Genomic DNA, 12396 nt, shown 5'->3' on the forward strand with positions numbered 1-12396 from the left:
GAGCAGAGGTGGCTTGATTCAGCAAGTAAACATCAAGGAGAGGTTGCATTCAGTCTTCAAATACGTAAAAAATTGTTGCAGAAAGGGAAAAAACATGTTTTTCCACAGCTATGGCAGGTAAGACAAGCAGCAGTGAGCTGATATTACAGGAAGGAGTTCATCTGAGTTCATCACAGGATCTTTACAAACCTTGGCAAGGAGGATAAAGATGTTAAGCTGTCGATGAGGCTTCAAGTTGCTGCTGTTACATGATCATTTATAAACCAAAGAGCTGTCCTGGGATGTGACCATGACAAGTCCAGCTGCCTTCCAAGAGGGCAGGCAGAGGATGGCACACAGGAGGCGTGAGGGCTCTCCCACCGCTCTCCCCTCCTCTGATGGGCACAGATTTGAGTAAGTTCAGAGACATTCATCTTCCCCCCGTGCCCAGAGGGATTCAAAATGCCCATCCCCTGTTATTTTTAACCATACACCCTGAGGTGATGGCGAATGCTGTCCATCCCATTCTGCCCCCAACCTACCCAGGGCCCTCTCACAATGGGTCCAACTGTAGAGACTGTGAAACACCCTGAAAAGTTTGCTAAGAGACACCACTTACTTGCTCACAGTGGGTTTAATGGCTTGGGGGTCTTGGTTGGCAGTAAGTAACCCATGAGCCAGCAGCGTGCCCAGGCAGCCAGGAGAGGCAACAGCACCCTGGGGTGCATCACACACAGCATGGCCAGGGAGGGGATTGTCTCGCTCTGCACTGTGCTGGGGCGACCTCACCTCCAGTCCTGGGGGCAGGTTTGGGTGTCACAGGACAAGAGGGACAGGGAACTATTGGAGAGTGGCCAGAGGAGGCAGTGAGGATGGGGAAGGGTCTGGAGGGGAAGGTTTAGAAGGAGAGGTTGTCCCTGGGGTTGTTCAGCCTGGAGGAGGCTGACGGGAGAGCTTATGATCCCTGTATTTACATTGGTGAGGCCGCACCTTGAGTACTGTGTTCAGTTCTGGGCTCCTCACCATAGGAAGGATATTGAGGTTCTAGAGTGTGTCCAGAGAAGGACAACCAGGCTGGGGAAGGGGCTGGAAGGCAAATCCTCTGAGGAGCAGCTGAGGGAGCTGGGGGTGTTGAGCCTGGAGACGAGGAGGCTGAGGGGAGCCCTTCTCCCCACCTCCCCTGCCCTGCCAGGAGGGTGCAGAGAGGTGGGCGATGGTCTCTTCACCCAAGTGGCAGGTGATGGGAGGAGGGAAAATGGCCTCAAGCTGCACCAGGGAAGGTTCAGATAAGACATTAGGAAAAAGTTCTTCCCTGAAAGGGTTATCAGACACCGGAACAGGCTGCCCAGGGAGGGGGTCGAGTCACTAACCCTGATGTGTTTAAGAGACTGGTACCCGAGGTGCTCAGGGATATGAGTTAGTAGAGGACAGGTATGGTTGGACTCGATGATCTCAAAGGTCTTTTCCAACCCAGTGACTCTGTGATGGTGGCCTGTGGCTTCCTGCAGAGGGGAGTGAAGGGGCAGCACTGATCTCTCTCCTCTCTTTGGGGACCAGGGACAGAACCCAAGGGAACAGTGTGAAGCTGCCCCAGGGGAGGTTTAGGCTGGGTGTCAGGAAGAGGTTCTGTGCTGAGAGGGGGGTCAGGCACTGGCACAGGCTCCCCAGGGAAGGGGTCACAGCCCCGAGCTGGGCTGAGGTCAGGAAGCGTCAGGACGATGCCCTCAGTGCCAGCTCTGACTTGGAAACTGTGTGGAGCCAGGAGTGGGACTGGATGGGCCTTACGGGTCCCCTCCCGCTCGGGCTTCCCCGTGACTCCACGAAGCGCTCCCGGACAGCCCGGACGGAGCCGTCAACCGCCGCCACGCACCCGCGGGAGCCGCCCGCCCCCTCTGTGGAGGCAGAGGCGGTTTCCCGCCTACCCCCCCCTTCCCCCGCCTCGGCGCTGCCGCTCTTCGGCTGCCTGGCAAGTGCCTGTTCAATATCCGCCGCGAATCGCCCATATGCGACCCAACAGATCCCGTAAAGATATCAAAAACTATAATTTTAACAGGGTTACACCATCTATTAGTGTAAGGGTGGCCTCTGCCCTCACCTATTTCCAGACTTTTGAATCAGGCGTTTCTCTCCCTGACCTTTTTTCTGCGTCCGAGCTAAGCAAAGCCCCTCAGCGATGAGGGCGCATGGCGGCGTCCCCTCGCTACGCGCCGCCGAGGCAGGGAGGTCCCCAACATGGCGATGCTGGCGGAGCGTGAGTACGGCTGGGCGCGGGGGGGACCCGCCGGGCCGAGAGGGGAGCGGGGGGAGCAGCCGCTGTCCTGCGGGGGCCGGTCTGTCCCTCCCGCGGCTGGCGGGCTGGAGGCCGCGGCTGGGTGCAGGGGCTTGCGGGGCTCTCGCTTCCCGGCCTATGTGGTGGGGGATGCGGATGGGACCGAGCGAGAGGCCCCGCAGACTGGGAAGGAACAACCGCTGGAATCAGGACAGGCTGGGGGTGACCTGCTGGAGAGGAGCTCTGTGGAGAAGGACCTGGGGGTCCTGATGGGTGACAGGTTGGCCATGAGCCAGCAGTGTGCCCTGGGGGCTGAGAGAGACAATGGGATCCTGGGGGGGCATCAGGAGGAGTGTGGCCAGCAGGTCACAGGAGGGGATCCTCCCCCTCTGCTCTGCCCTGGTCAGGCCCCACCTGGAGTGTTGTGTCCAGTTCTGGGCTCCCTGGGATAAAAAAGCCAGGGATCTCCTGGAGAGAGTCCAGAGGAGGCTACAGAGATGATGAAGGGCCTGGAGCATCTCCCCTGTGAGGAAAGGCTGAGTGAGCTGGGGCTGTTCAGCCTGGAGAAGAGAAGACTAAGGGGGGACCTAATTAAAGTCTATAATTATCTTAAGCAGGGGATGCAGGGGAAATGGGCAGCCCCTTTTCAGTGTCTGTGGGGACAGGACAAGGGGCAATGGCTGCAAGTTGGAGCACAGGGAGTTCCCCACCAATGTGGGGAAGAACTTCTTCCCAGTGAGGGTGAGGGAGCCCTGGGACAGGCTGCCCAGGGGGTGTGGAGTCTCCTTCTCTGGAGAGATTGAAGACCCATCTGGACGCCTATCTGAGTGATATGTCCTAGGGAGCTGCTTTGGCAGGGGGTTGGCCCCGATGATCTCTGGAGGTCCCTTCCAACCCCTACAGCTCTGTGATTCTGTGACTCTGGGGCCGGCATTTTCCTTCTCACCCACCCCCTGCCGCCTCCGCGGGGCTGCGGCAGAGCAGCGGGGACACCCTGGGGCCGGCTGCCGAGTCAGCCTGGCGGGGCTGGGGGGAGCCGTGTGTGCGGCTCTGGGCTCTTGCTCGCTCGCAGGGCCGGGGGTTGAGCTTAACGCGCCCTCTTGTCCGCACAGGGAGCTGCTGTTAGGAAGAGGTTCTGTGCTGAGAGGGGGGTCAGGCACTGGCACAGGCTCCCCAGGGAAGGGGTCACAGCCCCGAGCTGGGCTGAGGTCAAGAAGCATCTGGACGATGCCCTCAGTGCCAGCTCTGACTTGGAGTCTGTGTGGAGCCAGGAGTTGGACTGGGTGGGCCTTATGGGTCCCTCCCAACTCAGGAGACTCTCTTGATTCTGTGACTTGTTCATCACCTGCAGCTGTAAGTGTGAAGCATGTCATGTCTTTTTCTTTGCAGTTCTGGATTTTATAAATATCTGTCCTAGAAAAAGGAAGGGGAAGGTAGGGCAGTTAATTTGTTTCACCACAGCTAGGAAAGGACATGGATTTGAGAGAATTAAAGGAACTTCTCAGCAGTGCTGAGTGACAGGAGCAGCAGTGAGTGCAGATTGAAACACAAGAATTTTTACTGTAAGGGTTTCCAAACACTGGAACACATTTCTCAGGGAGGGTGTGGAGTGTCAGGTTTTGGAGATACTTGGAATCAGACTGCATGTGGTCTTGGACAGTCTGCTGAAACATAGAATTACAGAATCTCCTGAGCTGGAAGAGACACACAAGGACCATCCAGTCCAACTCCTGGCTCCACACAGCCCCAGCCAAGTCAGAGATGGCACTGAGGGCATCGTCCAGATGCTTCCTGACCTCAGCCCAGCTCGGGGCTGTGACCCCTTCCCTGGGGAGCCTGTGCCAGTGCCTGACCCCCCTCTCAGCACAGAACCTCTTCTTAACAGCCAATCTAAACCTAAAGATGCTGTACCTAAGCCATCTTTTCTGTCTCTTTCTGTTTCTCACACAAGTAGTGCCATTGATTTCCACATCCAGAATGAAGACAAAGCCAAAGGAAAGCCTCACATTTTTGAGCTCTAAAACTATCCTTGAAAACATGGTTTCCCCAGCTTCACAAGTAATAGTGAGTTACACTTTCATATTTGTATCCTGAGCCAGCATCACTGAAACATTCATCAGCAGGTTACTAGAAGGGGGTTTAAGTAGATGAGCTCAAGAGATCCTCCTAATTTTTGTGGTGCTGTGAGTTAAACATAGAAAGGACAATCTCAGTCACTCTGTCCTCACATAGTTTGAACTTAAAAAAATATATCAATTACAAAAAAGCCCAAAGAGTTAGATTTTATTTATCACTTATTTTTAATTCTTCTTTATTTTTAATAAACTTTAATTGACTGTTTACCTTATTGGTGCTTAGCAGGGAAAGAAAGAGTGTATGTTAATGATGGGTGTCACAGCTTGGATTGAAATCCCTTCTGTAGGCAGTGTTCCATGTGTTGGTGGAATTCATCCTGTTCATGATTGTTATCCATGTTGTCATTGTTTCTGGGTGTACAGCAGGGGGTTGGGAGCTTTCAGGAATAGTAGTGAGAATTAGTCTTGGTGAAAGGGTTCAGAAACTGATCTTTTTCCAAACCTGGGGTTATCTGAGTGAAGGGCTGGAGCAGCTCTGCTGTGAAGCCAGGCTGGGAGAGCTGGGCTGGTTCAGCCTGGAGGAGAGAAGGCTCTGGGGGGGACTTTATAGCCCCTTCCAGTCCCTGAAAGGTGCCTGTAGGAAAGCTGGGAAGAGCTGTTCCCAAGGGCATGGAGAGATAGGACAAGGGGTGATGGTTTTAAACTAGAAAATGGGAGATTTGATTGATATTAGGACAAAGTCCTTCACTCTGAAGGTGGTGGATCACTAGCCCAGGTTGCCCAGAGAGGTGGTGGAGGCCCCATCCCTGGAGACGTTCAAGGTCAGGCTGGATGGGGCTCTGAGTGACCTGCTCTAGTGAAGATGTCCCTGCTCACTGCAGGGTGGGACTAGATGGCCTTAAAAGGTCCCTTCCAACCCAACACATTCAGTGATTCTATAGCTAAAGAAATAATGCATTTCTCCACTGGATGGTGCTGCTTGCCCAGAGTTGCTTTACTATCTCTAGCATCTTTTTATGAGCAGCCCAGAACACCAGCACTAACTCCTGAGTAGAATTTATTACCTGGGAGGTAGTGTGTTCCCCTTCTCACTCTTCAGCCATCAGTGAACAAGCCTTACTGGTAAATTGCTGATTAAACAGTCATTTTTTAATTGCTTGATTGGAGAGGTGATTTCATGGTTGCTCTGTGTGGCATGAAGTTCTTTCTGGCTTTCTTAAATACTTCTCTAAAGGTGTAAGAAGGTTTCTTTTCCCTCCCTATGTCTAGCTTACTATATTTAAAAAGAAGAGTGCGTTAACTCAACAGAAATGTGAGGATAAATCCCACAGCACTATTAAATACTGGGATTGGAGGTGCTGGGACACAGAAGGTCTCTTAAAATTTCAAGCTTGAGAAGCCTCTGTAGTAGGTGCCCTTGTGTTTTATTACCAGGGTCCTCCAGGGAATAAAACATCTTAAAGCTTCTCTGCAGAGAGATATTCAGGAAAATTAATAGAAATTAACTTTTAAAGTGGATTAGTTGAACTGCATCAAACGACTCAGTTTGGAAGTTAATTTAAATTCAGGCATTCAGTTGACAGGGATTACCTCTGCTGTGTCCACAAATCCCCAGGTACCTATAGTGGGTTTACAACCTCAAGAACTGTGTTGAATTTAATTCCTGGAGGATTTGCAAAGCCACCACCTGCAGAACTAGTTACAGAGAGCACAGCAGAATGTGGGCATAGTTTAAAATGTAGTTTGAACAGGTTTTGGGTGACTGAATGAGGGGAAATTCATGTTAATTGAGAGATTTTGTTTTTAAACTGAGGGAATAAAATAGGACATGTGGTTGAAAAGGAAGGCTGCTGCTCAGCATAACCTGTGAAATTGCATCTTTTCACTGACTGCAGGCTGAATATGAGCCAGCAGTGTGCCCAGGCAGCCAGGAAGGCCAATGGCATCTTGGCTTGTATCAAAAACAGTGTGGGCAGTAGGTCTGGGGAGGTGATTGTGCCCCTGGACTGGGCACTGGGGAGGCTGCAGCTCCAGTGCTGGGTCCAGTTCTGGGCTCCTCACCATCAGAAGGACATGGAGGTCCTGGAGCGAGTGCAGAGAAGGGCAACCAGGCTGGGGAAGGGGCTGGAGGGCAAATCCTCTGAGGAGCAGCTGAGGGAGCTGGGGGTGTTGAGCCTGGAGAAGAGGAGGCTGAGGGGAGCCCTTCTCCCCACCTCCCCTGCCCTGCCAGGAGGGTGCAGAGAGGTGGGCGATGGTCTCTTCAGCCAGGGGACAGGAGATGGGACAAGGGGCAATGGGCTCAAGCTGCCCCAGGGCAGGGTCAGCTCAGCTGGGAGGGCAAAGTTCTTCCCTGGCAGAGTTGTGGGGCTGTGGCACAGGCTGCCCAGGGAGGGGGCTGAGTCCCCACCCCTGGGGGTGTTTAACAGGGGGGAGATGAGGTACTTAGGGATATGGTCTAGCTCAGGATGGAAATGGTTGGACTTGATGATCTTACAGATCTTTTCCAACCTTGTGATTCTGTGATTTTTATTGTTTTTTACGATTTTTCTTTCACTGTCAGCCAGGGATGAAAGCCACAGCCAAGGTGTTCCCAGGTTTTGTAGTGCTTAGCTTTTGCTCCCAGCTTGCTAGCATTTTTTTTAACTCATTCCCCCCCACAAACCATTGGACACTTTGGTTCTTAGAGATCATTTGCATTCTAGGTAAGGGAATCACAGAATCACAAGGTTGGAAAAGACCTTTAAGATCATCAAGTCCAAGTATTCCTGTCCTGTGCTGACCCATATCCCTAAGTACCTCATCTACCCATCTGTTAAACACACCCAGGGGTGGGGACTCAGCCCCCTCCCTGGGCAGCCTGTTCCACAGCCCCACAACTCTTTCAGTAAAACACTTTATTCTAACAACTAAGATGACAAAGCACACTAATTGTCCCAAATTCCTAGGTCAGTGCTTCAAAGATGGCAATAAATGAGTGAAGGGAGCCACATGGATAAGGGAGCCAAACTTTTTGTCCTCACTGGAGCAGCAGGGATCCCTAATTTGCTTGGTCACTTAAAATCTTCATCCACAGTGGCACTTGACCATCTTTTGTTAGCAGCACAGGCAGGGCTTGTAGTGGATGCTTCTCTGCAGGCTGCCTGTTGGGAATCAGTTGTTTCCCTGTAGAGAAGGGAGCCAAGCAAAGGCTGTGTAGGTTCCTCTCACAGCACTTACTCCTTTAACTTACTGTAAAATCCTATTTTATGGATTCTTTGGGGTTTTGTGAAATTCTTGATCAGGCTGTTGCTTTTTATGGGGCTGCCACGCAGCACCTATCTTGAGCTTCAAAGCTTTGGGTGTGTGTTTAAAAGACAAAGCCCCCGTTGGGTATGCTGACAGGGTTAGTTTGTCTTAAAGAGTGAAACAAAACCAGGCAGAAAATAAATCAAGCATCCCTGTAATACTCTGTCCCTCTGGCCCAAATCCTTCGTGTTGCATTTTAGGGAAAGGTGACTCCCTGATTATGTTGAAAGTGCCTCAGTGGACTGTTTTCTCAGTCTCTTTTCCTTCTTTGTCCATTTTTAAATCCTAGGGAGGGGGTTGAGGCATCATCCCTGGATGAAGTTAAAAAAAGGGTAGGTGAGGTACATGGGGATCTGGTTTAGCTTAGGATGGGAATGGTTGGACTTGATCTTCAAAGGTCTTTTCCAACCTTGTGGTTCTGTGACTTGGCATCTTACTGACTTCACTTGGCCTTGGGATAATTGGTCATTTCTGATCACTGTTTCCCATTGCGTTTAATGAAGTTTATAATCTTCCTGTCTCCCATTCTTTGTTTGTCTTGTTGATGTAGGTTGTCTTCCTGTGTGTGTTTAGGTGTGGGCTTAAAGTGCCAGCACTGTGCTTAGCTTCTCTTCCTTGGTTTCAGTGAAACTGTTCCTGATGATAGAGGCCAGCACAGGCATGTGGGCCTATGGGGCCATAGTTCAGTAGTCTGCATAGAATCACAGACTGGTCTGGGTTGGAAGGGACCCCAAGGATCACACAACTCCAAACCCCCTGCCACAGGCAGGGACACCAACCTCCAGGCCTGGAGCTACACAAGGTTGCCCAGGGCCCCAGCCAACCTGGCCTTGGACACCCCCAGGGATGGGGCACCCACCCCCTCTCTGGGCAGCCCCTTCCAGCCCCTCACCACTCTCTCTGCAAAGAACTTCCCCCCAGTCTCTCCTCTCCCCCTTCCCTCCTCCAGCTTCACTCCAGCCCCTTGTCCTGCCAGTCTCTGCCCTTTAACAAGCCCATTCCCCTCCTGTTCCTGGGGTCCCTTCAGGGACGGGGAGGCTGCAGTGAGGTCCCCCCCGCAGCCTTCTCTTCTCCAGGCTGACCCAGCCCAGCTCCCTCAGCCTCTCTTCGTAATAGCACAAAGGAGCCTTGATTTTCTCCTTTGGATCTCTTAACACCTGCAAGAATTTCCAGTGACTATTCAGTTTTCACAGAAATCAAATCCAAAACCTGAAATCCCATCGTTCTGTAATTCAATTTCTCTGGTCCCTTATGTTTGAGTTTTAACTAAGCTTTTGTTGTGAAGGTAAATATTAAAACTTCTCTGTTCTGCTTAAAAGGAAGACTGGCCACTGGATATTGTCCAGGACTGGGAACCCTGTAGCCTCATCCCCTATAGTTTTCACGTTGAAGCCATATGTAAAATAAAGGTGGAATAAATATGGCCTGTGCAGCTACATGGTGTAAATTCTGAGGTGGTTTTTTTTGCAATGAAGAACTTTTCTTGTATTGATTAAATACTGAGAACAGCCTGGAAACATAAATAGAGCCTGTTTGAACTTCTCCTTCCTCCTCTAGCCCGTAGAAGGCAGAAGTGGTCTGTGGATCCACGAAACAGCGCTTGGAGTAACGATGAATCTAAATTTGGCCAGAAGATGCTGGAAAAGATGGGCTGGTCCAAAGGAAAGGTAAGATCTGAAGGATGGTTGAAGAGTGGAACGCTGCTGGGAATAACTGCTTGAATCAGGACAGGCTGGGGGTGACCTGCTGGAGAGGAGCTCTGTGGAGAAGGACCTGTGGGTGCTGGTGGGTGACAGGGTGGCCATGAGCCAGCAGTGTGTCCTGGGGGCTGAGAGAGACAATGGGATCCTGGGGGCATCAGGAGGAGTGTGGCCAGCAGGTCACAGGAGGGGATCCTCCCCCTCTGCTCTGCCCTGGTCAGGCCCCACCTGGAGTGTTGTGTCCAGTGCTGGGCTCCCTGGGATAAAAAAGCCAGGGATCTCCTGGAGTGAGTCCAGAGGAGGCTACGGAGATGCTGAAGGGCCTGGAGCATCTCCCCTGTGAGGAAAGGCTGAGTGAGCTGGGGCTGTTCAGCCTGGAGAGAATAAGACTAAAGGGGGACCTTATTAATGTTTATAAATATCTAAATATGGGATGCAGGGGGAATTGGGCAGCCCCTTTTCAGTGTCTGTGGGGACAGGACAAGGGGCAATGGCTGCAAGTTGGAGCACAGGGAGTTCCACACCAACATGGGGAAGAACTTTTACCCAGTGAGGGTGAGGGAGCCCTGGGACAGGCTGCCCGGGGGGGTGTGGAGTCTCCTTCTCTGGAGATATTCCAGACCCATCTGGATTCTGACCTGTGTGACCTGTCCTAGGGACCCTGCTTTGGCAAGGGGGTTGGACGTGATGATCTCTGGAAGTCCCTTCCAACCCCTACGATTCTATGATTCTATGATCTTCCTTTACATCAGTTACAGCTGTATCAGAAGGATTCATATCTCCATTCCACTCCAAACTCAGACAAATGGAACCTTCTCTTGATCAAATTAATGGGCAAAAGCCCATCTGTGCAGTGAAATTAAGCTGCTTACACTAGTCCTGTTATTAGTTGCATTGAAATTGGGTCACAGCAGGATGTGTAGCCAAGTGTCCTGCTTGCTTCCATCCTTTTTGGTTAGGAGAAGTTTCAAGGTAAATTTTCCACCCCAGTGACCAAATAAACTTGACTGGATTGGTCAGAGCAACAGCCCTTTTTCAGAGAATGCCTCATTGCTTTGAATATTACCTGTGCCCAGGATCTATCCCAGAGGGCTTCTCTCTGCTACTCCACTCTACATATATATTATAGCCATACCCTGAGCTGATGATGTGTTACTGGTGGCAGATTAGGGAAAGAAAGGGGGTAGATGCCAGGAATAAAGCTTTAAACCATATGCTTTGTCTTCTTTTTGGGTTTGGGTTGTTGTTTTCTTTCACCTGTTTAAGAAAGCCAATACTGGGCCTAAATTGTTTCCCAAATTCGAATGATTATGGGGTTTTTAGGATAAACAAAGCACTTGTTTGCTCCAACATCTTCATCAGCTTATCCATGGGAATGAGATGGAAGAAATTCTTAATGTCCTGCTAGCTCCATTCTGACCTTTCCCCTCCTGCTTCCCCCCCCACATAACTTCATGCTTTACTGTACATTCTGTATGGTACCTGTCTTAACAGCTGTCACACAGCTGCCTTCCCAATGAGAGTAGTAGTTTAGGTGAGAGGCATGTTCTTTTTATGCAGTGTCTTCTTTTAAATTGTAAACGCTTTGGGCTTGCCTAGGAATGTCAGGTGGCTTCCTGATTAATCACCCAACTGCTTAATGTTGTTGCTATTTTGGTATTTATAATACTTTGCTGGAGGCTTAAGTAGTAAATTAAAAAAGCAATATCTCATGTGTGCTAATGCCTGTGAATGAATTCAGTTACAGGCAAGCAAACAAATACTAAGTTGTGATTTCTTGCTTTATTTCCTTGCAGAGTATCTTACAAAAGCTCTACTTGTTTTGTCACTGCTGTAAAATCCTCACATTTTTACCTTTAAATTCTCTTCAGGGTCTTGGGGCTCAGGAACAAGGAAATACAGAACATATCAAGGTTCAGGTGAAAAACAACACGTTGGGATTAGGAGCAACCATCAATTATGAGGTGAGCACCAAACCCAGGTAAGGAAATGGCTCCTGCCTCAGCTAAAGAGCAGGCTTTGTAACAAGGCATTAGTCAAATGTGTCATCACATCTAGTGGCAGCATGTACCTGTGCAGATGTCTCTGCAGAAAGTCTTAAACCTGGAGTTTAGTTTATTTTTGGGTGTTTTAGGAATAAGTACCTTCTTGGAAAGGTTACAATGAATTCTGGGATCTGGGTGTTGAGGGATTTATTTTGCTTGTAAGCAAACCACTGAAATCCTTCCTTTCTCCTTATGTCTCCTGCCTTCCTTAGCTTCATGCCTTCTGTCCTTCCTCCTGATACAGTCACCTTCCTGACTAGAGTTTAGGTATGAGGCAGAACATGATCCTAAAGGTGCTTGTCTCATTATCAGCATCTTAAATAATTTTGTTGCTGGAAAAAATACAGTAGTATTTCCTGCCTGCTTTTGAAAGCATCTTGCACAGAGGGGGGACACATGGAGCCAACAGCAGCTCAGTATTAAGAATTTACAAATTAAATCCTTATCATTTCTGTGCTTTGGAGTGACTGTAGCAAGCTGTTGTTACCGTTGCCACCCATGGAGTTGCTGAGGGTCCCTCCCACCACCAAGGACTGAGCATATGCAATCAAGTTAATTCTTAGAGTGCAGAGTCTTAATATCTGTTTTTAGCAAAACTTCTGTTAGCTCTGAAGACTTTAACCTTGTATTCATGTGGGTGATATTTACAGGACAACTGGATTGCTCATCAGGATGACTTCAACCAGCTTCTGGCTGAACTGAATGTTTGCCATGGACAGGGTGAAACAGGTAGGTTCATGCTTGGCTCAATCAGATGTTGGAAGCTTTGCAGAGTTTCCATTCTTTGTCTTAATAGGCCAGCTGAAGTCCCATCCTTTGAGCTGCTGATAGTCTCCTTGCTGAGCTTGGCAACTCCACCTTCTCCCCCTAAATCCCTGGGAGCTGAAGGACATGTTGCCATCAGGCAAAAAGAGTAGATGAGGTACTTAGGGATCTGGTTTAGCACAGGACAGGAACGGTTGGACTTGATGATCTTAAAAGGTCTTTTCCAACCTTGTTACTCTGATTCTGTGATCTGTGACCATGTTCAAGTTTTTCTGCCT

General features: G+C 50.0%; 1 protein-coding gene across 1 annotated transcript in view; it reads left to right on the top strand.

The window, feature by feature from the left end:
* Window positions 1–2160: 2160 nt before the first annotated feature.
* PINX1 (PIN2 (TERF1) interacting telomerase inhibitor 1) overlaps window positions 2161–12396 on the top strand; it is a 75286-nt gene continuing 65050 nt past the window's right edge. Inside the window, exons 1-4 of the mRNA XM_084261549.1 lie at window positions 2161–2230; window positions 9166–9275; window positions 11180–11272; window positions 12004–12082. Coding sequence (XP_084117675.1) covers window positions 2212–2230; window positions 9166–9275; window positions 11180–11272; window positions 12004–12082 — 301 coding nt within the window. The 5' untranslated portion in view covers window positions 2161–2211. The remainder of the gene's footprint in view (window positions 2231–9165; window positions 9276–11179; window positions 11273–12003; window positions 12083–12396) is intronic.

This window comes from Gallinula chloropus (assembly GCF_964237585.1).
Source record: "Gallinula chloropus genome assembly, chromosome: 3".
Taxonomy (NCBI): domain Eukaryota; kingdom Metazoa; phylum Chordata; class Aves; order Gruiformes; family Rallidae; genus Gallinula; species Gallinula chloropus.